The 22,731-nt window shown below is 65.1% G+C and overlaps 1 protein-coding gene across 1 annotated transcript; it reads left to right on the top strand.

Annotated features, from left to right (window-relative positions):
* Nucleotides 1-303: 303 nt before the first annotated feature.
* Nucleotides 304-22,097, top strand: GNA11 (G protein subunit alpha 11). Its single transcript, XM_036116124.2, has 7 exons — nt 304-478; nt 12,069-12,253; nt 14,486-14,640; nt 15,114-15,242; nt 18,085-18,214; nt 18,300-18,453; nt 19,564-22,097. Exons 1-7 carry the CDS (start codon nt 343-345, stop codon nt 19,752-19,754), a joined length of 1,080 nt encoding a protein of 359 aa, XP_035972017.1. The 5' UTR covers nt 304-342; the 3' UTR covers nt 19,755-22,097.
* The last annotated feature ends 634 nt before the right edge of the window (nt 22,098-22,731 follow it).

Here is a 22,731-nt window from a genome sequence, read left to right as displayed (position 1 = left end):
GCCCCCGCAGCGGGCGCGCGGGCCGCCGCCCCCTCCCATTGGCCGCGCCGCCCGCCCGTCGGCGCTGTCCGGGCGCGGGTTAGGTTGTGCACCGCTGTCGCTTGGTCGCGGCGGCTGCGGTTGGCGGCGGCGGCGGCGGCGGCGCGGGCGCGGGGCAGCTGGGCGGGAGTGCGCGGCCAAGCGGGGACCGGCGCTCGCAGGCGGCCGAGGTGGACCGGCCGGCCCGGGGGCCGAACGCCGAGGGCCAGGCGGGCGCGGCCGGGGCGGCTCCGGGCCAGGGCCGGGCCGGGGGGCGGCGGCGGCGGCGGCGGGGGCGGCCGGCGGGCGGCCGGGGCCGGGACGATGACTCTGGAGTCCATGATGGCGTGCTGCCTCAGCGATGAGGTGAAGGAGTCCAAGCGGATCAACGCCGAGATCGAGAAGCAGCTGCGGCGGGACAAGCGCGACGCCCGGCGCGAGCTGAAGCTGCTGCTGCTCGGTGAGTGGGGCCGGGCCTGCCGGGGTCCCGCGGGCCAGCAGCGGGTGTCGGCGCGGGCCGGGTGGGGCCGAGCCTGCCGTGCTGCCCGCGGCCCGTGCGCATCCCTGCCCGTGCAGTCGGCAGCACGCCCCAGGCTCCTGCGGGGCCGGCCCCCGCCTGTGCTGTCCACCGCCGGTCCCAGCCCCTGGGTGTGTGTCGGGGGGTGTCAGCCCTGCCTGTGAGGTCCGGATCCGGCCCTAGGTTCCTCCAGGGTCAGCCGTGCCTGCGCGGCCCATGTGGGGCTTCCGGAGTCCCCCAGGGCCAGCCCCTGCTTCTGCTGTGCACCTCAGGTGTCCAGGTCCTTGTGGGGTCAGCCCTGCCTCTCTTGTCCAGACCAGGCCCCCGGCTCCTTCAGGGGCAGGCCCTGCCTCTGCTGTCCGCGGTCGGGGGGCGCCCCAGAACCCTCGAGGGCCGACCCTGTGCCACTTCTCAGCCAGCGATCCCCTTGCCCACACAGGGCTGGCCCTTTGTCCCTGCTCTACTGGATGTACCCCCCTCGCTGCCCCAGCATCTGTTCAGGGCCAGAGCTCTGGGCTGCAGTCCACAAGCTGTGCCCCTCACCTCCCAGGATCTTGTCTTGGTTCTTCCCAGCAGGTGGAGCCCTGTTCCTGCGTGCGGGGTCTGTCCCCCTCTAGCACCCCATTCCCTCTGTGGGAAAACTGTTTCCCTCCTGAATGGGGTACACCCCTTGCGGGAGAGGACAGCCTTTTCTTCCCTTGGGGCTCCTGTTTTAGGCGGAGGCCAGGGCGGGGGCCCCGCAGGAGCCTTTGCGGATCCTCAGAGCCGGCCAGCTCACCACCCTTCCCCAAACCCTTTCCTTTCGTCTTGGTGGGAGCTGCTCTCCCAGGTCCTCTCCCTCCTGGAGAAAATTCCTGTCCCAGTCTCCAGGGTCCCGGTCTCCATCTCCCCAGGGCACACCTGTTGTAGGGAGCACGTCGGCCCAGCTGTTGGCAAAGTGCTGTCACCCAGAGGAGGGTTGTTGAAGGACTCCACCGCCAAAGACAGGAAGGTCGTTTACAAAACAGAAACCCTTGCCCTGCCCTTCTCCTGAGCTCTGCTTCATTCCCGCACTGCAGGGAAGGGTGGAAATGCTTCCCCGCCCTCAGAGGTAGCTTGGATGGGCTCCAGGTGGGAGGGGGCCCTGTCACAGAGGGGTGCGCTGGAAGGGTGGTGGAGGGCTCAGAGGAGCGGAGTCTGCAGGTGAATGAGCCGTGTTGGTGGCCCTGTGGGAGGCCGCAGGTCTTGGCGGGAATGCACTGCTTCTCCTGCAGTGGCCCTGCTGGGCCCTCCATTTGATGAAGTACCTTCCCTATTTTTTCTTTTTTTTTTTTACAGACATGTTTCAGTTTACTTAAAGACTATATGATAGGGCCAACTTTGCAGAAAAGACAGAGAGTAACCTTCAAGTTTGGAGGAGACTTGCAGTGGGTTCTGGGGGGCCTCTGGGGGGACAGCGTGGCACTGGCTGGTTTTGCAGTGTGACACAGACTTGATTATGGGACGGGGACTTTAGAAGTTACTGGCGTGTTAACAATATTGCCTGATCCTTTGCCTGGGGGCTGCATGACCCTCCAGATGCCCCTGCCACCTGTCCTGAGCACCCAAGGTTTGGATTGAGCTGGGGTTCAGGGAGGCAGGTCAGCAGCTCACGCTTCTGCAGCCTTGGTGTGTATCTGCAGTCTCCCTGGATTGGGAGACCCAGCGTGGCCACCTGCCCAAAGTGTCTCGTGCCTGTCTGTGGGCTGGGGTGTCGGCAGCAGGAGTACCTGTCTGCGGTCCCACACTGCCGCCGCCCTGTGACCCTAGAGAGGCACCCAGCGCTCCCCCTGCCAGCCTGCACTATGGGGAATCATGCACCCATTTCAGGGGGTTGTTAAGTTCTAGGTATCGGGGGGCAGGTGGGAAAATGAGGAAGAAGTGAGCTTGCAGGTCCCAAGCGGAGGTCTGTGGCAGGAGGAAGACAGCTGTCAATGCTGGGGTGGGGGCTGAGCAGCATCCCTGGCCCGACGCACTGGATGCCAGGAGCACCCCAGTCATGACAGCCACAGACGCCCCCAGATACTGCCTGCCGGGCCCCCCTCCCCCCAGTGCCCTGTGGTGCACGGTATCAAATGCGCCTTGTAGAACTGGGGTGTGGTCAGCGGGTGTTTCGGGGGTGCTTACGAAGTGGGTACTTGTGTGTGCGTGTGCATGCAGTGCGCACGGTGCGTCTGGACGTGTAGAAGGCAGGCGTTGAGCTCCGTGAGGTGCTGTTGCCCCAGGCCGAGTTGTTGTTAGCGTTTAGTCTGGTCGGGAACGGGAGTGGGGGGCAGGGCTGTGCAGCGAGTGCGCAGTCCTGAGAACTCACTACCGTTCTCCCATTTTAGGGAACGGAACCCTGAGGTCGGCGGGGGGGATGCTGCAAACCCAGTTAGGAGCTCTTGGGGTGGGGGTCCCAGGCCGGCCCGGCTGGCTTCTGCCTCCCGTGACCTGTCCTGGGCAAGTCCTTTGCTGTCGTGTTTCTGTCACTTGGTAGAAAACCACAGAGGAGGCCCCTTGTCTGTTCCTTAGGGCAGGTTTCCTGTTTGAAAATCGAGGTCTTCCACGGGGACGTTGGTCACTGGAGGTGCAGCGTGCTGGCCCGGCTGAGCCGGCGCGGCTCTGGGATTTCTAAATAAAGCAGGGCGGTCAGTTCCACAGGCTTCCTGTCGGCTGTGCCGGCCCCCAAAGGGCAGTGAAAAGGCCCGGAATCTGGCATGGGGTGTGGTGGCTCTGGTGGGAAGGGCGCGCCTCCCAGTGCTTTGAGGCGCGGAGTGGAGTGTGGTCACTGGCTCCAGGCAGAGTGGTCAGGCTGCATCCCCTGCCGCCTGGGGGAGCGGGAAGCACCCTCGGGGAGCCTCTCGTGCACCCCTGGATGGCCCCTGGGCTGTGTTAGGACGGTGACCCACCCCAGCATGTGCCTTATGCCCCTTAAATTTAAATTAAGTTTCTTTGCCCAAACGGTCCGCTTTCTTTGGGCATGGTGCCTGGAAGTGCTGCGGGGTTGCTCTGAGGCCGCCCTCTCCCTCAGTTTCCCTGCGTGTACCCGGACGACGCCGGTGCCAGCTCACGGCTCTCTCCCTGCCTTGCCATGGGCCTGATAGAGGTCAGCTAGCGTGGGGCCCTCCGAGCTCGGCCACCAGCCGCCATGTGTGTCCCGCCGCTGGGGCCGCTGGAGTCACGGGGGTCACTGGGGCCAGGGCCAGACTCTGAACTCACATTGGCACAGATGATCACAGTGCTCCCCGGCTCTGCTCCCGCCCTGTGTGCCCCGGACCGCTGGTGGGCCGGTCTCTGCGGTGGGACATGAGGAAGTGTTCCGTCTTAGGTATTTAACCACAGAAGGTTTCACTTTCGTATTTTTGCGGTGGAGCCCTGCTCCATGCAGCCCCGGGAGCACGGCCACCGGCATCGCTGCTGGTGGCCCCGGGGTGTTTGGAGCGGCGTGCAGCGAAGCCAGACAGGAGCTTCCAGGAGACCTCGGGGAGGAGGGCTGGGGGGGTGTGTTTGTCCCTCTCTGTCCCAGATGGCGCTGGGTGCAAAGTTCAGCCCAGGGTGGGCGGGGTGGCCGGAGCTGGACAGCAGTCGGGCAGCTGTCGGGAGGAGCGGTCCCATCCCTGGTGCCCGGCCCGCCGTGGTGGCCTGTTAACTGAGGGCCCTGCCAGCTGGGGAGGTGAGCAGCGTGCCACGGCCCCGGAGGCGCTGCATGCAGGCTGGTCTGGGGGCGGAACTCGGGCTGCTCACAGACCCGGGGTCCGGGCCTCAGGCTTGCTGGTTTGGGGAGTTTGTGCGACCACTCACAGGTGTTTATAGTTCCTGTGCTCCTGGGCCTCTCTGTCGCCCCGGGGCCACTGTATCTGTCCCCTGGAGGGCATCTGGCCGGTCGTCGTTGTGGCCTCACATTGCGGCCACTCACCTGTCGTGCAGGCTCCTGCTCGTTCCCGCCACTGTCCCCCACCTTCGGGTCGCCGCCACCCTGGCCCACGGGGCAGAGCCGTTGACCTCAGAAATGTTGCTGACTGACTCCAGTTTGCTTTAATCGAATTCAGATCCCCCGGGAAGTGGGGTGGGAGTGACTTGGCTCCCCTGCCACCCGAGCTTCGGGTGCTCACAGCCTGTCTGGACACGACTGCCTGCTTGGGGGCGCCTGTTGCCACCTGGCGTGTGAGCAGACAGGGACTCCAGGGGCCAGAGCTCGCAGTGGCCTTCCTCGGGAGGCCCTCCTGCAAGTGGGCGTGGGGGGCTGGCTTTGAGGGCTCCCCTCGGAGCAGTTGGGGCACTCGCCCTGGGGCAAGGCCGTGTCTCCCGTCCTCGCTTCCTTGTCCGTCCCGTGGGCTGGCGCCCCGGGCCTGAGGCACGGTCATAGGGTTCGGTGGGATGATGCGGCGGAGGCCTGCGGCACGGCGGGCACTCGGCAGGCAGAGGGAGCTGTTTTGTCCTGTCACTGCTGGTGACGGTCCCTTGCGAAAGCCGCTGAGACAGCCCTGGGAGGTGCATGTCCCCACCAGGACCGAGCCGGAAAGTGCTGGAGTGGGGCGTCTGTTCCCATCTGACTCCCGTGACGTGGAGATAATCACAGTGACCTTCTAGGATGATTGTGAGGGTCAGATGGGGCGGGGGGTGCCACCAGGATTGTCTGCATCCGACCACACTGTCCACCCTGGTTGGCGGTCCCCTCTGCTCTCCTGAGCAGGGCCTCCTGTCTTGAGCTTGGTCCTCAGAGAGGAGGGAGTCTCAGTGCCTTTCCTCGTTACCGTTTCTGATTGCTCGCAGCGGGGTGGTGCGCTGCGCACCACGTAAACCCCTCCGGCGGGGCCCGGCAGGAGCTGCTCTTGGCCGGCTTGCCTGGGGGCCGCGGTCAGGCCGCTCCCCGAGGCCTTTGGGGCAAGGGTGTCGGCGGGAGGCAGGTGGGGCTCCGGAGATTCTCTCCGTCTCTGCCATCTGTCCCCTCATCTGCGCCTCCGTGAAGGAGCTCTGTCCTCACCCTCCAGCTGGGGTGGATGGGGGTGCTGGGCAGGACCGGGGGCTCACAGTGTCCTGACTGTCGGGGTGCCCCAGGAAGGGCTACAGTAAGACTCAGCACACTGGGGACAAAAGTGGGGCCTCAGAGGACACGTGTTGAATGGAGGACACTCATCGAAATCAGCAGGGACGGCCAGCCCCACCTCTGGGCCTCGGGGTACAGTAGGCGTGGCCCAGCCGAGGGGCGGCTAGTGTCTGCACCGCAGAGGCCCCGGCCGACTCGGCCAGGGTGGCCACCTGCCCTGCCTTCTCAGGGCAGGTTCCCCCGGCGCCTTTGCTCTCTCCGGAGGCCCTGTCGCTGACGCTGCCCCCAAGCACCGAGCCCAGGTGGCCCCCGTCTTTTGAAGTCGCTGGCTGTGTGACCTCAGCGAAGCCACCGACCCTCTCTGTGTCTCAGTTCCCGCACCTCCCCTGAGGCAGTGCCCTGACAGTTGTGTCACCCAATGAGTGAGTGAGTAGGGGCGTCCTCAGCTGCTCTAGGGTTTTCCATTTTCTCTGTCCCCCTGGGTAGAGGACAGTGTCCCATCTGTGATCTCAGACCTGTCCACACAGCTCGAGGTCCCTGTTGGGTTTCCGGGAGCCCCAGGTCCCCTGGGAGGGTGCTCTTATCGGTCTCCTGCAATCCTGGCGGCTCCTGGCTTCACTGCCCACACCCCACAGTCCTGGGCCGCCTGGCTGCCTGCCCCTGGGGTCCGGGATTCAGTGGCCTACCTTGAGTCTCAGGGAGATGAGACCAGCCCCATCCTTCCTGCCCTGGAGGCCTCAGCCCTTGGGAGTCTGGAGTCCCTTCCCTGCCCTCCTGGGTCTGGGGCTCAGACTTCCTTCTCCCCAGCCCCCCTCCTAGATCTCAGCCCCCGAGGAGGGGGGACAGCGGGTTCTCTTCCCACTCTCCCTCTTCTTCAGCTAGTCTCTGCTGGGCATAGGTCAGACTTGGCCCTCCAGAGGGTGACGTGTCAGAGCACGCCCAGAGGGCGTCCACAGGCTCCCAGCCCATGCCGTGCTCCATCTGACCCTGCGGGGCAGGTGCCAGGCTGGGCTGTACCAAGGGCCCCCTGTTCTTGGAGTAACGACCCATCGAGTCCCCTGCCCAGCACAGGGATGCGGGGGACCCAGGGGAGATGCTCGACGGAGCCAGTATGTTGGATTGGGGCCCAGCTCCTTCTGTTCATTCATAAAACGCTTGTGCCATACTTTCCGTGAGCTGGCCTGTGCTAGGGGCCAGGGCAGGGGGCTGTGAGCAGAGCCCCAGCCCAGCGTGCAGACACATGGGGAAGAGCAGACCTCACAGAGGGGTGACTGGGTGGCGTCGTCTGGAGGAAGAACGGGTGGGGCATCAGCGTGCTGGGGCGCTTCTTGGAAGCCCTGAAATTGAGTGTCTGTGCGGGAAGCGCCAGTCGTGCTGGGAAGGCGTGCTGGGGTAGCTTACATTTCATGGTGGCACAGGGCCCCGTGGACGTCTCTTGGAAACGACCGGCAGCAGGCCGGCCAGGGAGCCCACAGCCGGGACCTGGAGCTGCACGGTTCCTTCAGGGGAGGTGCCGCGATTTCATCGCTTGTCCCGGTGCTTGAGTCCCCCTACCGCAGGGACCCTCCTGTCACCCTTCTCTCCACGCCCCCCCGCCCCTGACGCCCAGCAGTGTATCCTCCATGCCATCGCGTTGGCAGCGCCACGCCGTGTGTGACATGGAGCACGTGCTCCCGCGTGGCAGAGTCCCCCGGGCCCCATCCGGCTGTCCCTGTGTCCACGGGGGATCCTTTTCGGTGCCGAGTAGCGCTCCGCAGTATGGCTGGGCCATTGTTGTGGCCATCTGCCTGGACCTGAAGGACATCTGGGCCGATGCCACTTCTCAGGGGCTCCGGGAATGCTGCTCTGAAAGCCACGCGTGGGTGCTGGAGTGGACGTTGGTGTTCACTGCAGCGAGCGACTTGGGAGCTCGTGGGTCCAGGGCAGCTGCCCCGGCGTGGCTGGGGGCAAGGTGGGGTGCTGTCGGCTCGTGTGCATAGAGCGAGGCTCAGTCTTGGGAGTGTCACACGCTTGGGCTTGAGGTGGGGCCTTGCTTTTCTCCCTGCTTTTGAGCCAGAAGGGCACGTGTGACCAGATCTCTTTGAGGGGGAGCGTGACTGAGGTTGGGCAGGTTGAGTCGGAGGCTGGAGACTGAGGGCCAAGGCCCCGTGTGGGTTGGCAGGAGAGCCCCATGGGAGGTTTGGCATGCTGGGCTGACCGGGCACTGGGGCATCGGCCAGGGCACAGGGGCCAGGTCAGCGGCTGGTTGCAGAGGGGCCCAGCCGTGAGGTCCAGGCAGCCCTTGCCCCCGAGACGCTTCTGGGCAGGTGGACATTGGGTCAGGTGCATGGCGGTTCCCGGGGCCAGGGATCCTGTCAGAGGCCCGAGTCCCAGCTCCCAGGGGACAGATGTGGCCGTGGCTCAGTTGGCCCAGGAAACAGGGCATCTGGAAAGCTAACCTGGGTTGCTCTGGCCTGCTCAGCCTTGCACTGAGCCTCCCTCCCTCCCTCCCGGACGCTGCGGTGGCCCGGCGCCTCATGGGCAGTGGGCCTGGCCCGTGCCAGGGCAGAGGGCCCTGCTGGTGCATGCCCGCTGCACCGCCGCACCTGGCCTCGCGGGCTCCCTGCTCACTGGACGGCGGCCCGGGGCTTATGCGACACGAGACTGCGCTGCTTTCCTCCCAGGGCGTCACCTCCCTGCACCCGCCCCTCCACACCCTCCTTTCTCTGTCCTTCCTGGCAAGGTGGTGGCTGCCTCGGGCAGGGTCACTGATCGCCCCGTTTCCCAGTGTGCCTGGTGTTCCCTCTGGCTTCCTTCTTCCTCTCGGCTTTATTGACATTTGATTGACATTAATATCGCGTGAGCGTGCGGGGTACGACCTGATGATTCGGTACATGGACGTGCCATGAAATGATTGCCTCAGTTAGGTCAGTTAGCACGTCCAGCGCCTCACGGCGTCGTGCCTTGTTTCTGTGCGTTTTGGTTCTTCTGGAGGTTGACCATGGCCGTGGTCTTGGCTGTGGCTACCCTGCCACGGGGGGGCATTGGCAGACTAGCCAGCAGGGCTTGGTAGGGACCCGTGTGACCTCGGCCACGCCCCTTGTCCAGGACCCCCGACACCTCCAGGGGCTGAGCCCGCATTTCAGGCTTCAGTTTTCGGGCAGTGCCCTGGATGCCGCTGTTCTCCCTTGGCCCGGCTTCCTGCTAAATGGGAGGCTGCTCTCTGGCCCGGCATCGAGGGCCCCTTCACAGACATGCCCCCCTCACCGCCCGTCCCCTCCTGGGGCTCACAGCAGGGTGTCATGCTGGTCGACATAGTTGCCCGTGTGTGTGGGGGTGCGCACACGTATGAGCATGTGTGCGCGTGCGAGCGTGTGTGTGAGTGACCCCTCAGCGTGTCTGCACTGTCTCTGGAGCACTCCAGCGGGGGCTGGTTCTCTCTTTTGCCTTCATTTTTAATTTTATTTTTTAAGATTTATTTGAGAGTGTGCACGCACGCTCACGCACGTGAGGCGGAGGGGCAGACGGAGGGAGAGACAGAGAATCCCAAGCAGACTCCACGCTGAGCACAGAGTCCGACGCGGGGCTCGATCCCTCGACCCTGAGATCACGACCTGAGCCGAAAGCAAGAGTCGAGCTTAACCGACTGCACCCCCCAGGTGCCCCCGAGTTCCTTTGTACAAAGCGGCGTGAGGCGGGGCCCTTTCTCCCCGGGCATGCGCAGACTCTCCTCACTGGGTCCTCCCCACACCCTGGGCGAGAGCGTGGCCTGCCCTTCCCACGCGGGCACTGCATCGGGGCGGCGTCGGGGGGCCTCAGTGTGGGGCCTGCCCCGTCTCCTCCTCGGGCCGACCTCTAGGGCTGCGTCTCGGGGTTTGGCTTTCATGTGTGCGCGGTTTGGCTGTTGCCTGGGAGGGACCCTTCCAAACGGACTGGCAGGGCACTTTCCTTCCTATAATAGCGTTTTGTCAAAACCAGGGGTTCTCACTCGGGGCCATTCTCCCTCCCAGAGGACCGTGGACGGTGTCTGGGGATGTCTGGGGTTGTCACACTGGGGGTGCTCCTGGCATCTTGGGGTGGGGCCGGGGACGCTGCTCACCCCCCACAGTGCCCGGGACGCCCCCCCTCCCCCAAAGAATGACTGTGCCTGGTGTCAGCCGCGCCGAGGGGGACAGACGCGGGTCAAGAGAAAACCACATTAGAAATTGCATTCCTGGCATGCGTGTCCCCTCCCTGCAGTGTGGTGAGGGAGCAGTGTGGATCCCTCTGGGGATACGTGGGGTCATGGGCACACTCCTTCCACTCCCTCCTGCCCCTGGAACTCTCGGGGGGGAGGTGTTGGTTGGAGTGAGCAGGTGGCCTCGGGTCACTTTTATAGCAGAGGTGAGTTGTTTGAAGTAGGACGGACGGGGGATGGCGTGAAGGTAATTACCTTCCTTGATGATGGACCCAGAGTCATTTTATTTATTCCAGGAAGGATCCGAGGTAGTTGTGAAAGTACCAGAACGGCACGAGCATTGCAGCCAAAACCCCTGCTTTGTGATGTTGGGGATGGTGGCCCGGGTGTCCCCGAGTGCAGTCAGTTACTTGGATGCGGGCCGAGGGCCTCCAGGCTGCAGGACAGCGTGGACACGTGGGGCCCACAGAACCAGTCTGTCGCGGAGGCCCCTGTCCGTGGAGGAGGCCAGCAGCAGACGCCGGCAGAGAGGCTTCCCCCTCGGCTGGGGGGGACGGTTCCGGGGGCAGGGAGGGCTGCCCGCCCGGGGGGCGCGTCACAGGTGTGTGAGCCGGCGGCTTCTGCACGGGGTCCCCGCTCAGGCCAGTGTGTGGACGTGGGCAGACGCGGGCCGACTCAGAGGCAGAGGGGTGGAAGTAGGCCTAGAGCGGCAGGTGGGCGAGTTTGGGGGGTTCTGAGCCCCCGGGAGGAGGCTCTGGGGCTTCAGCCTGTGAGTGAGGGTATGGGCAGCTGTTGGAGGCGGCGTGCGCCTAGACGGCGGAGTTCTCTCTCGCCGTGTAATCACATGACCCCCAGCTTAGCCTCACCCGGCAGACAGTCTCCGAGGGCCAGGAGTCCGGGCGGTCCAGGCTCCGGGTCCCTCGTGAGGCTGCAGAGCGCGCGTCAGCCGGCGGCTGGCTCGGCGCCTCTCCCCAGTGCGGGTCTAGCGTCCTCGCAGCCTGGTGGCCGCCCCCCGGGCCCCTCCGCCAGTGGTGCCGACGGTGTGGAGCAGGCTGCTGCGCCTCTTGTGACCTAGTCTTGGAAGTGACCCCCACCATCTGTCCTGCTCTGCAGGTGGTCGCTGAGTCGGCCCGCGCTCGCTGCACGGGGGTCCGTCTGCACGCATGGAAGGGGGTGCGGCCGAGGTCTGTGGGTCTGAAGAACCCACAGCTGCTGTGCCCGAGTGTGGGGTGAGCCAGCTGAGGAGACAGGCTTGCCGCTTGGCCCCCGGACGGGGTGGGGAGAGGCCAACGCAGGAGGGGACCCTGGGCTGCATGGTGCTGGAGCGGGGCTGGCATGAGGGCTCAGCGGCCAGGGGGCCCCTTTCCAGATGGCCTTCCCGCTGACTTGCCGATCCTTCCGATCCCTCGAGGCTGAGGGGTCAGCGTGCTGCCTGGTGAGCCCCGCATCCCCTCACGCCTGCAGAGGGGAAGGGAGACAGGACGGTCTGATGTTGTGTGCGCCAGGGCAGTGGGCTGAGTGAAGAGAGCGGATGCCCGGGCCAGTGGGGAGCTGGTGGGGGGCCCTCTGCGTGGGTGCGGGCTCCGGGGCCTGGACTCGTCCAGGTGCTGTGGTCACTCTGGGGGAGCTCGGAGTGCTCAGCAGGCGGCGTGATGCTGGGTGGGTTTATGAGTTCACCGCTAACTGGGAAGGAGCTTTTGAGGACCGTTGTGGGGATAGATTCCGTCCTTAGGCTGCCCTGGCTTCCGGGCAGGTACTAAACTCTTGCCCCCAGTAAGGTTGACTCTGGTGGGGCTCCTGGAAGAGGAACATGGTTGGGGGTCCACAGGGACATTGTCCAGTTGGACTTGCTGTCCCCGGTGGGCGTGGGCAGGTCCTAAGGGGCTGGCGTCGTGTGTGGGGTGCCGCATATGGCCCAGGGGGGCAGCGGCTGGTCAGCCTGACTGGTCAGGGAGGCAGCGACGCCTGGCGGAGACCCACGGCTCCGTGCCTCACTGCGGCCTCGGGGTATGGAGTGCGTGCGGAGGCCGGTCACCTGCTGTCTGACCAGGCAGGACGCTTGGGGGACCAGCCTGCTTGGTACCTCGGTGCCAGATGCCCCCCCAACGCTGAGCCTCACTTTCCCATTGTGTAGAAGGGTCGTATGCTTGGGGCATGACCAAGCTACAGCGGGGGACGCCCCTCGCAGAGTGGCCGCCTGCTGGCCAAGCGTGTCCCACAGCCCCTCAGAGGGCTGAGTTCTTGAGCTCTGACCCCCAGCGCCCCTTCTCTGCGCGGTGGGGCTGCAGGCCTCGGCTCCGGACTCGCTCTCACGCGCCCTGCGTTTGCAGGCACGGGCGAGAGCGGGAAGAGCACGTTCATCAAGCAGATGCGGATCATCCACGGGGCGGGCTACTCGGAGGAGGACAAGCGGGGCTTCACCAAGCTCGTGTACCAGAACATCTTCACTGCCATGCAGGCCATGATCCGCGCCATGGAGACCCTCAAGATCCTGTACAAGTACGAGCAGAACAAGGTGAGGCCTGGGGTGCCGTCGGATAGGGGCCGCCCGGGACACAGCACGGCGCCTGGCTTCCCTCCCTGCCGGGACCTGCCTTCTCAGAGCGCCTGCAGCAGGCGTGTCCTGGCCGAGCCTCAGCCCTCCTGTCGGGTAGCCCTCAGCGCCCCGATCCGACCGCGGGGAAGCCGGCCCGGGGCTGGGCAGCGTGAGCTGCAGCTCCTGGCCCCTCATACACTGTGTCTGCCGGGGTGGGTGATCCCGGGGGGTGGGGCACTTCCCTTCCTTTTTCTTGAGTAATGGCTTATCGAGACCAAAGTCACTCACTGGGCAGGTCTCCCCTTAGAGTGTGTAATTCACAGCTTTCTAAACACACAGCTGAGCAACCACCACCACTGTCTAGTTTGGGAACATTCCATCACTTGAAAAACAACCCCATCCCCATCAGCAGTCAGTCTCCCCTCCCCCAGCCCCGGGCCCCCACGAGCCCCCTTCCCGTCCGTGGACGTGTCACCCACGTGGACTCACACCCCACGTGGCCTTCTGTGTCTCATTCCCTCCCTGAGCATCGTGGGCTTGGGGTCCGTCCCCGGGGCCGCGCGTGTGGGCGCCTCGCTCCTGCTGGCGGCCGTTTTCACGTGTCTGTTCACCACCTGATGGCCGAGTGACGCTCCCGTGTACAGGGGGACACGCAGTGTGTATCTGCTCACCTGCTGATGGACGCTTGGGTTTTTCCAGTTTGTCTCCTTGCTGGGGTGACATTCACATGCAGGTTTCTGTGTGCACACCTGTTGTCACTTCCCCGGGCCATGCTCCCGGGACACGGGGGTTCACAGGGCAGCTCGAGGTCTGCCTTGGTAGGAGCTGCTGGCCCACTCTCGCCACAGCACTCCCCCCAGTCATGCACCAGTGGGCTCTCACTGGTGGCCTCCCTTGGCTTTGCTTTTGTAGATCTGTTTTTGGGGGTTTCTCATTCAACCCCAGAAGTTTGCCTCGAGCTGACGTGAGGCACGGAGTCCATATTTATGCAGTAGTGGTTTAAATGAATCCATTGCTTTGAGGCTTCAGAAGGTCAGTCAACCAGGTTGTTGATATATCTCCAATTGGCACCTTCCTCCCTCTATCCCGGGTTCATAGATGATCGGGGACCCCCAACAGGGCCTGTTGTGGGGTTGGGGGGCCTGCTGGAGCCCCTTGTCCTCTGGGTCTGGGTTTCTGTGATCTGCTCAGCTGCGGCCCTCTCCAGCATCCAGACCATACAGTCCAGCTGGTCCGGTGTTCGGACCATAGATGTCCATCGGCATCTAGAACAGCAGTGGCCTACCGTGTTGTGTTTTTGTAAATAGTTTTATTGGTTCACGTGATGCCTACTTGTTTATGTGTCATCCTTGATGGCTTTTGCTGCAGTGGCAGAGGTGGGGGCCACAAAGCTGAAAACACGGTTCTCTGGGCTTTTATAGAAGTGATCCCTGATCCCTGACCGTCACACATTGACAGGGGGGTTTTCCGGGGCTGGTGTCTGCTTCCGTAGGTGCAGACTACGGGGCAGGTGAGGGCTGGGGGCCACAGCTGGGGGGTGGACAGTGTGGGGCAGCTCTCCAGCCCAGGAGGAGCCCACTGGCTTTCAGAGCATGGGCTAGGGCTCCCTCGTTCCCCATTTTGGCTTCTGCCCAGGTGTGTCCTTCCCAGACCCTCTGCTGGTGGCCGGTTGTGTGGCTGGACCACCCTGAGGACGACAGGCACGTGGAGAAGTGGGGTCTCCTGAGTCACATGCCCCGAGTGGTTCCTCTGGCCGGTGCCCCGCCCCCAGCCCACTGTCCCCGCAGAGATTGCTGGGGTTTGAGGGGCTGTGTGCCAGGAAGGGGGTGCAGGCCAGACAGACTTCTGAGGCAGTCTGTGAAACGGGGGCGGGGAGCTGCTGACGGTGTGTATGTTCATTGCTCTGTTCTTTCGGGTCCGGCCCTCGGTCACTTTTTGGAGTCTGCTTGTTTGTGCGTGTGGTTGCTTCCAGTCCTGCCCGCTGCTCCCCAGAGCCGCACCCCAGCACTGGGGCGCACCCCAGCTGTGCAGGCCCGGCCCCAGGAGCTGCCTTGCCCTCGGGCCCTGCTTTGGGGACCCCCCCACCGCGGCTCACTCTCACTCCATCCTGACGTGTGCGCGCGCTTCGCTGGGGCAGAGGTCCCCCCTCGGGCAGGCGCCCCGCGGGGCCCGGGTGCCAGCAAGCCCACGGCTCTCCCTGCCGCCCCACAGGCCAACGCGCTCCTGATCCGCGAGGTAGATGTGGAGAAGGTGACGACGTTTGAGCACCGCTACGTGCACGCCATCAAGACCCTGTGGGATGACCCTGGCATCCAGGAGTGCTACGACCGGAGGCGGGAATACCAGCTCTCGGACTCCGCCAAGTAGTGAGTAGGGCGCCCGCCCCGCGGACCCAGCCAGGCCGCAGGGGACGTGTCGGGCATGCGGGCGGGCCGGGCTGCCATGAGACGGTCGCTTCGGAGCATCTTGTAGTGCCTCTTCTGTGAGTCCGCCCCGTGCTCAGGCAGGGAAGTTCATTGTGAGAAGTCCGCTTCCAGCCTGGCCGCCCAGCCAGCCCCTTTCCTCCCGCCGCGGCGGCCGTCCTCGGACAGCCCTGTGAGAGAGACCCCCAGAGCCGGCCTGACTTCTGTCCTGTGGCCGCCTGTCCCGTGGGAGCCAGGGCGGGCCGGGGACACCTCTGCCCGACCCCAGGTCTGCCTTGTCCCAAGTGCTCGGGGCTGTTGCGTCCCTGCTGGTGAGGCACCGTGCCGGGCCCCTTCCGGCTGCTTGGGGGACCGTGGTGGCTGGGCTGTCCGCCCCCCGCCCGTGGCCGAGCAGCCCTGTCCGTGCTGTGCCGTAGCTACCTGGCCGACGTGGACCGCATCGCCACCTCGGGCTACCTGCCCACCCAGCAGGACGTGCTGCGGGTCCGTGTGCCCACTACTGGCATCATCGAGTACCCGTTCGACCTGGAGAACATCATCTTCAGGTACCTGTGCCCCGGCGCCCTGGGCGGCCATGTGCTGCGGCTGCGTCGGGCTCTGTGCGCTGCGGTGGGGGCTGTTCGCGTCCCAGCCCCCAGGCACCTGCTGCGGGGACAGCAACGGGGTCACCGGGTCCCGGTCTTTGCTCTCGGGCGGCTTCCAGCCCGGGATGGGAGACGGGCTCATAAATAACTGTCACCGGCTCTCAGAGCAATCCGTGTCCCAGGAGTGGTACGGGCTGTGACGGAGCTGGCTAGAGCTGGCCTGGAGGGGAGGACTTTCCGGGGGCCTCTGTGCCGGGACTGTGGACGAGGGAGGACGCCGGCGCGTGTCAGTGGGGCAGGTGGTCTGGAGTTGCGGCAAGAGCCGGGTACGCTGTGGGGCGGTGGAGAGGTCCTGGCGGCCCTGGGGACCCATGCAGAGCCAGGTGACAGGTGGTTCCCGGACTCCAGCTCTTGGGCCCACGGTAGCTCCTGGCATGTGGGCAGAATGGGGCCCAGTCCTGGCAGGTGGCGCGGCCGGAGTAGACTAGGTGCCGTCCTTGAGGACACGGGCCCCGCCACTCAGCGAGGCCATGGCGGATCCGGAGCTGCTGAGTGGCAAGGGCAAGTGTGTGTCCCCTGGGGCTGCCACAGCCGATGACCACAGACGGGCGGTTTGAAACCCACAGGCGTGTTTGCCGTCCCGGCTCAGGAGGCCAGAAGCTGAGGAGCGGGGTGTGGGCAGGGCCGGTTCCTTCTGAGGCCGTGAGGGGGAGTCTGTTCCCCGTGTCTCCCAGCTCCTGGGGGTCGTCGGCCATCCTCGGCGTCCCTCGCCCCATCCCTGCCTCCGTGGTCACGTGGCCTGTCCTTGTGTGTCTGTGTCCGGACATCCCCCTTCCTGTAAAAACACTGGTGATTGGATAGGGCCACCCCATTCTAATGTGATGTCGTTTTAACTGATGACACTGCAGGGACTTTGCTCCCAAGTCAGTCCCGTCCCCAGGTTTTGGGGGACACCGTTTTAGCCCAGCGCCCCGAGGCCCACGCTGGGGCGGGTCCCGTCTGCCAGCTGTGAGCCCTCCACTGCCCGCAGCACCCCGTCTGGGCGCCCTCTGCTCCCCCAGCGCAAGCTCACGCTGGGGAGGAATTGATGCTCCTGGGGCGGGGTCCCAAGGAGGTGTTCAGCCGTGGCACTTGCCACTGTCCTGTGGCCTTGAAGCGCCAGCTCTGGGGAGCACCCGAGGAGCCTTTTGGGTGTGCTTCCAGGTGCCCTTTGGCCCGAGACCCGCCCCGCCACAGGGACCCCCCAGAGCTCAGCTGGGGGGGCCGCCTGCCCTCACCCCTCCCTGCCCTCTGCACCCTCTCTCACCCGCCGGGCCTCTGTCGGAAGCCCTGCGTGGTTCCCCGGGGTCTTGGAAGCTGTAGGCATCCACCTTGCACGGGCCTGATGCACGTTTTCCTTTCCTGGTGAGGGGTCAGGTTTGAGTTTTCTTTCTTGTTTACGTCGGATCCTTGATGGGGCTGTGACCTCTGAATTCGGAGCTGAGCCTGCCGAGCACGGGCTGGGGCTTGGGACGAGTGCTGCCCCAGCCCCCGTCGCGGGGCGTCCTCCTGGCCTCGCCCCGACCGCGGCACGGCCTGTGCCTGCTGGGTCCTCTGCCCGGGATGCCCGGCCCCCTCCCTCCCCTCCCCAAGCCTGGGCCGGCTGGCATCTCCCTGGTGCCCCCTCCCCGCTCTGCGCTCTGCTCTGTCATGGGCCCCCACCCTCTGCTGCTGCCGGTCCTCTGCCGGCCCACCCCTTCCTTAGCTGGGCACCCATGGGGGCAGCCTGGGGGCCCTGGCCCTGAGCTCGTGGCCTGGCCCCTGACCGGAGCGGGGACAGCATTGAGTAATGGCCTGACGGCCCCAGTGTGTGAGGAGATGAGCCTGGTCCCGAACAGGGGCCTTACTGGGGAGCCTCCTGCTCCGGAAAGGCCGTGGCCCCGGAGCCTGTCTGTGCTGGCGCATTCCCCAGACTGGCCACAGCTGCTGCTGTGAGCTCGGTGGCCTCGCCCGGGGCCCCGGGCCCGTCACCACCCTCCTGTGCTTGCTGGAGTCTCCTCGGTGCAAGCTCCGCTGGGCGGCCCCGCTCTGCCGGCCGTGCCCGGGACAGCCCCGACGGCAGCCCCTCCCCGCGGCCCCCGCGCCCCCGGGCAGGGCCCAGCCGCGGGGACCCCTGCCTGAGGGCCGCTCTGCTTGCCTGCTGTGGTTTTTCCTCATCAGAGGAATCTGAGGGAGCTCACCGGTAGCCAGCGGCAGACGCCTGTCGTGAGTCCAGTGTGACGGGGCGTCCCTGCTGCTCGCTTCCCCCGGCTGCTCCCTTCTGCCCGGGAGCCTGTTGTTCGGACTGTTAGGTTGCACGTGCTTCTCGTGCTGGACGGGAAACTGCCACCTGCCGTTGCTCCCGGCAACAGGGGAAGCATGTCGCTCCGTGAGCCACCCCCTCGCGATGCCGAGGCGGGTCCGTCGCGTGGCTGTTCTCGGTTTATCTCGTTCTCCCGTGTCCCACAGACAGCGCTGTGGTGGGCGTGCGTGCACGTTGCCCAAGTGAGGGGGTGGGTCTCAGATGTGGGACCTCAGGTCCAGGGGTCGGCCCGTCCCGCCCCCCCCTCCCTGGGAGCACCTGGGTTCCCGGGCTCCCTAGTCCTGTGACTCCTCCATCAGGTGCAGGTGTTCAGGCGCACGTGTTCTCCTGGCCCTAGCGGATGTGGGGGGCAGGGGCTGTCCCGGGGGCCCTCGGGGCTCTAGCAGACGCCGCCGTGCTGGTGGAAGGGGCTTGACAGCCGACCGCGGTGCTGAGCCCCTGTGGGGCTCCTGTCTCCTGCAGGATGGTGGACGTGGGAGGCCAGAGGTCAGAGCGGAGAAAGTGGATCCACTGCTTTGAGAACGTGACGTCCATCATGTTTCTTGTGGCCCTGAGTGAATATGACCAAGTGCTGGTGGAATCGGACAATGAGGTGAGGGACCCCTCTCCGCGCTCTCCCTGCCCTGTGGCCCTGGGGGTGGGGGGCAGCGTCCATCCTCACGTCTTCCTTCCCACAGAACCGCATGGAGGAGAGCAAAGCCCTCTTCCGGACCATCATCACCTACCCCTGGTTCCAGAACTCCTCGGTCATCCTCTTCCTCAACAAGAAGGACCTGCTGGAGGATAAGATCCTGCACTCCCACCTGGTGGACTACTTCCCCGAGTTCGACGGTGAGCCGGGAGCTGCGGTGGAGTGGGGGAGCACCCAGAGCAGGGACTGGGCTCCCTGCCCCTCTGGGCCCCGTGATCCTGCCGGGGAGGGCCCATTCACGCTCTGGGCCTCAGTGTCTCTGTGATTTGGGGGTGCGGGCCCTGACCAAGGCTGGTGGCACGGTCCGTGCGAGCTGGGGAGCTTCCGTGCTCCCCCCCACCCCAGCCTTAGTGAGCAGAAGGATCTTGTGTCCCAGGGGGGCGTCCTCTTGGAGAGGGTATCTCCCACAGTCTGTGCACAGCCGCAGGAGGGATGCACGGGGACACTGTGCTCCCAGGCCCCCGCTTGCCCGGAGCCTGAGTGGGGAGGAGCGAGGCCCTGGGAATGAGGGGGTGACCCAGGACCCGCTTCCCCTCCCCGGGTTAGCCTGAGCTCTAACAGAAGGCAAAACTGAGTGCAGACCGTCCCCAGCTGCCTTTTCGGCACCCCTGCTCTGTGAGCGTCAGCCGCAGCTGCCGCCAGGACACGGGACTCTAGGGCACTCTGGGCCTGGCCACCCCTCCGCAGCAGCTCGGTCCCGGCTGGCCCAGAGCCTCGGGGACACGGCTGTGGCCTGATCGCCGTGTGCGCACAGCTGGGACGGTAGCCGTGCAAGTGTGCACGTGTGTGCAGGGGCGCGTGGGGCCGTGTGGACGCACGTGTGGGCCCCTGCCCGTGTTTGGATGTCGGTGTTGGGGAAGTGGTGGGAGCGCAGTGCGGTGAAATGGGGCTGGGCGGGAAGCTCGGCACAGTTTGGAGGTGGAGGGGGTGTTGGATGTGGGCAGCAGCTGGCTGAGAGGCCGAGGGGCCGCACGGGCGCCAGGGCCCCTGCTGGAGGCTGGGGGCGGCCGGAGGAGCTGCCCCTGCTTGGCCAGTGCCCGGTCCGCGCCCAGCGGGTGTCTGTCTGCCCACGGCCGGTCTGCGCATGATCAGTGTCTGTCCGCGATCTGCAGGTGCCCTCATGAGGCCGGTCCGCGCCCGGCGGGTGACTGTCCGCGCCCGGTGGGTGTCTGGGCGCACCGTGGGTGTCAGTCCACGCCCGGCGGGTGCAGGCTGGGCTCGCTCACCTGCCTCTGTCTCTGCCTCCCCAGGGCCGCAGCGGGATGCGCAGGCCGCCCGGGAGTTCATCCTGAAGATGTTTGTGGACCTGAACCCCGACAGCGACAAGATCATCTACTCGCACTTCACATGTGCCACCGACACAGAGAACATCCGCTTCGTGTTCGCGGCTGTCAAGGACACCATCCTGCAGCTCAACTTGAAGGAGTACAACCTGGTCTGACCCGGCCACCGCCGCCCTGAGGGGACAGGGACAGCCGTCGGGCGGGCCTTCCCCAGGCGCCGAGCCCGCCCGGCTCTGCCCACAGACGAGTTGATTTTGTTTTCCTATTTTTAACAAAGGGTTTTTATTTCACAGCTATCAGGGGACGTACGTGTTTCTTTCTATACACCCCGTGCACCTCCTCATCTGTGTCCGCGGCGCGGCAGCCTTTTCCTGGCCTTGACTCGTGGCTCGCTTTTTTCTATTAAAAAAAAAAAAAAGAAAAAAAGGAAAAGAAGGAGACGAGACCAGCGGAGACGAGACACGCGAGCGCGCGCACCCCCACTGCAGGCCGGCGGCCCCCCGGCGCCCAGCGGGGACAGAGCCACCCGCCGGCCCGCCCCCCTTGCTCCTGGCCCTCACCGCGAGGCCCCGGACTGTGACTTCTCTCTCTCTCCCTCTCTCTCTCTCTCTCTCTCTCTCCCTAAGTTATTGACGTCCTGGACTCCAAGAAGTGGGGGTGGGTGGCGCCCCCCGCTGCCCGCCCTGGGAAGTGCCTAACTTTTTTTTTTTTTTTCCGGGTGAGGAAAGGAAGGCAGTGAGCCGGCTCCCGGGGCCCACAGGCTGCCGTGCAGACACCCCCGAGGGGTCGAGGGCGCCCCGCTGTGCCCAGGGAGCCGGGAGAGGGCCCTCCTGGATTGGGAGTCGCTTTTGATTAGTTCTGTTTCGAAACCAGCTTGGAAACAGGGTGGGGTGGGGACTTCTTCAGAATATTCTCAGGTCTGTCCCCGAGAGGCAGAGAAGGGAGTCGCCCGCGGCGGTTCCCAGGCGTGGCCCCCGGCGCAAGCCCTTCTCCCACATCTCCCGCTTCTGCTCCCGAGCCCCCTGCCCCGGGAGGCGAGCATGCAGCACGACGCGCACTTTGCCCCGAGCCGTGGAGGGCCAGTGGCCGCTGGCGCCGCGGCCCCGGGTGGCTTCCAGGCCTGGCCACGGCCACGGCCACGCACTGAGCCAGAGCCACGGGCCGCCTTGCCCGGGCCGCCTTCTTCCGAGGGGCTCGGAGGGTGGGAACAAGCGGGGGGTGTGTTTTCATCTGATGTGGACTGAGCACTACAGTGTTTTTCTGTGGGTTGTTTTGTTTTGATTTGATTTGCACAATGTAGCGGGAATGAACTGCCAGGCCTTGGACCCACCCGCTGCATCTGGACACGGCCCGGTCGCGGTCTGTGTGGCCGCTGCTGGTCTGGGCCGCCAACGAAGAGTAGAAACGCCTCGGACAGCAGCCCCGAGGCTGGCGTCCGCTGCGCCTGGCCCCGCTCCCTCCGCTCGCCTGATGCAGGGGCCGGCCTGCCGGTGTCGGAGGAGGGAGCTAGGAGGGGCCTTGTGGCGACGGGGGAGCCCCTTCGGGGTGGGGCGGCGACATTCCTAGTGGCCAGCCCTCTCTGGGGGCAGGACGGGCCCTCGCGGTGCCACGTGTCTGCACGGGAGGGGGGGGCCATAGCCCCCAGCCTGCACCCTCAGTGCCAGAGCAGATGGTGCTGCTGGCGGGGGGCCTGCCCAGGTCACTCGGGGTCCTCGCGGGGTGCGCATCGCCATGTCTCAGCGCCTCTCTCGGGCCCAGATCGCAAGGGAACTGGATTGGGCCTCGGGGGGGGGGGTGACCTGAGCATGTTGGCCTGGGCACCCAAAGTATTAATTCTTCCCAGAGGGAGCAGTGTGCCAAGCACCCCAGAGCCGAAGCCTGGCTGGCACGCATGGCACCCCCGCCCGGTGCTTCCGGAACCCTGAGGGCCCGGGACCAGAGGGCGGGGACACGGCTGCGTGCCCTAGAGGGTCGGAGACCGCTCTGTGCCAGTGGGGCCTGGTGGTCCGGGCCCCTCCCTCGCCCATGGTGTGAGGTTTGTTTTTCTCGTTTTCCACCCTGGGGGCTCCATCCTCCTCCCACTGTGTCAGGTCCCCCCCAGACGCCCCAGGGCCCGCGCCCCCGAGCGGCGGTGCGGGAGGCGTGCCGGCCGCCAGTGGACCTTCTCCGGTCATACTTGTATATTACACAGTCCTGATTTCAGACGGTTTCAACCTTAACCTATTTTAAAGAAGAATATTATATAAAATACTGTTTTTAAACCTTTTGTCATTTGAAATGCATGTATTGTTGTGCGTGCTGGGGGACAGGCCCATTAGCTCTGTGCCAACCTCCCGGGGCCAAGACTCCCGTGTTGGGGCAGGGGTGGGGGGGCGGCGGGCTTCGCTCAACGTGTCGGGGCCCTGACCCCTTAATCCAGAGATAGCTGATGGAAATTGACTTTTCATATCTTTCTCCTGAAATGAATTCTGTTTTAAATTGGAATAAATTTTGTTCCTAAATGCTGTGGCCCCCTCTGGCTTATTTCCAATTGCTGGCCAGAGCGGGTGGGTGGTGGGCAATGCAGGGGTGCCCGAGCTCTGCAGGGTCTTGCCTGGTCCTCGTGTGGCTGGCTGGTGTGTGAGCTCACGGGAGCGGGGGCCACGGATGCCCCGGGATGTGCCTCCGGCCTTGGCACCAGGGCCCCTGCTCTGAGGTTCCCCGACTTGGCCCTGACTTCAGGTTCATTTGTCTGTACTGCTGGGCTGGACCGTCCGGCAAGAGAAGTGCCTCCCGATTGGGGGTCGGGGACTGAGGAGCCCAGGTTCTGGACATTCTGTATTTATTTCTGTAAACTGAGGAGATTGGGCCTGTCTCTGCAGTCTTCTCTCGGGCTTTTTTTCTTCTTAAAAAGTGATAAGTACACATAACATAAAATTTACCATCTTCTAAGTGCACAGCTCAGCGGCATGAAGCACACTCACACGGTCCTGCGACCACCCCCACCCTCCGTCTCCAGAACTTTCCATCTCCCCACACGGAGACTCTGTCCCCTTGAAGCACGGACTCCCCACCCCCTGCCCCAGCCCCGGCTCCCACCCTCTCCTCTCTGTGTGGACGGGACTCCTCTGGGGACCTCCTGGGAGTGGGGTCCTG

The sequence above is a fragment of the Halichoerus grypus genome, chromosome 1 (genome assembly GCF_964656455.1).
Source record: "Halichoerus grypus chromosome 1, mHalGry1.hap1.1, whole genome shotgun sequence".
Lineage (NCBI taxonomy): Eukaryota > Metazoa > Chordata > Mammalia > Carnivora > Phocidae > Halichoerus > Halichoerus grypus.
The sequence above is the reverse complement of the archived record's forward strand: the minus strand, read 5'-3'. Positions and strand labels throughout refer to the sequence as shown.

Coding starts and splice junctions, on each gene's coding strand:
- GNA11 (XM_036116124.2), top strand. CDS start 343: ATGACTCTGGAGTCCATGATGGCGTGCTGCCTCAGCGATGAGGTGAAG. Junction 12,254..14,485: donor ACAAGTACGAGCAGAACAAG/GTGAGGCCTGGG, acceptor GCCGCCCCACAG/GCCAACGCGCTCCTGATCCG. Junction 18,454..19,563: donor CTACTTCCCCGAGTTCGACG/GTGAGCCGGGAG, acceptor CTGCCTCCCCAG/GGCCGCAGCGGGATGCGCAG.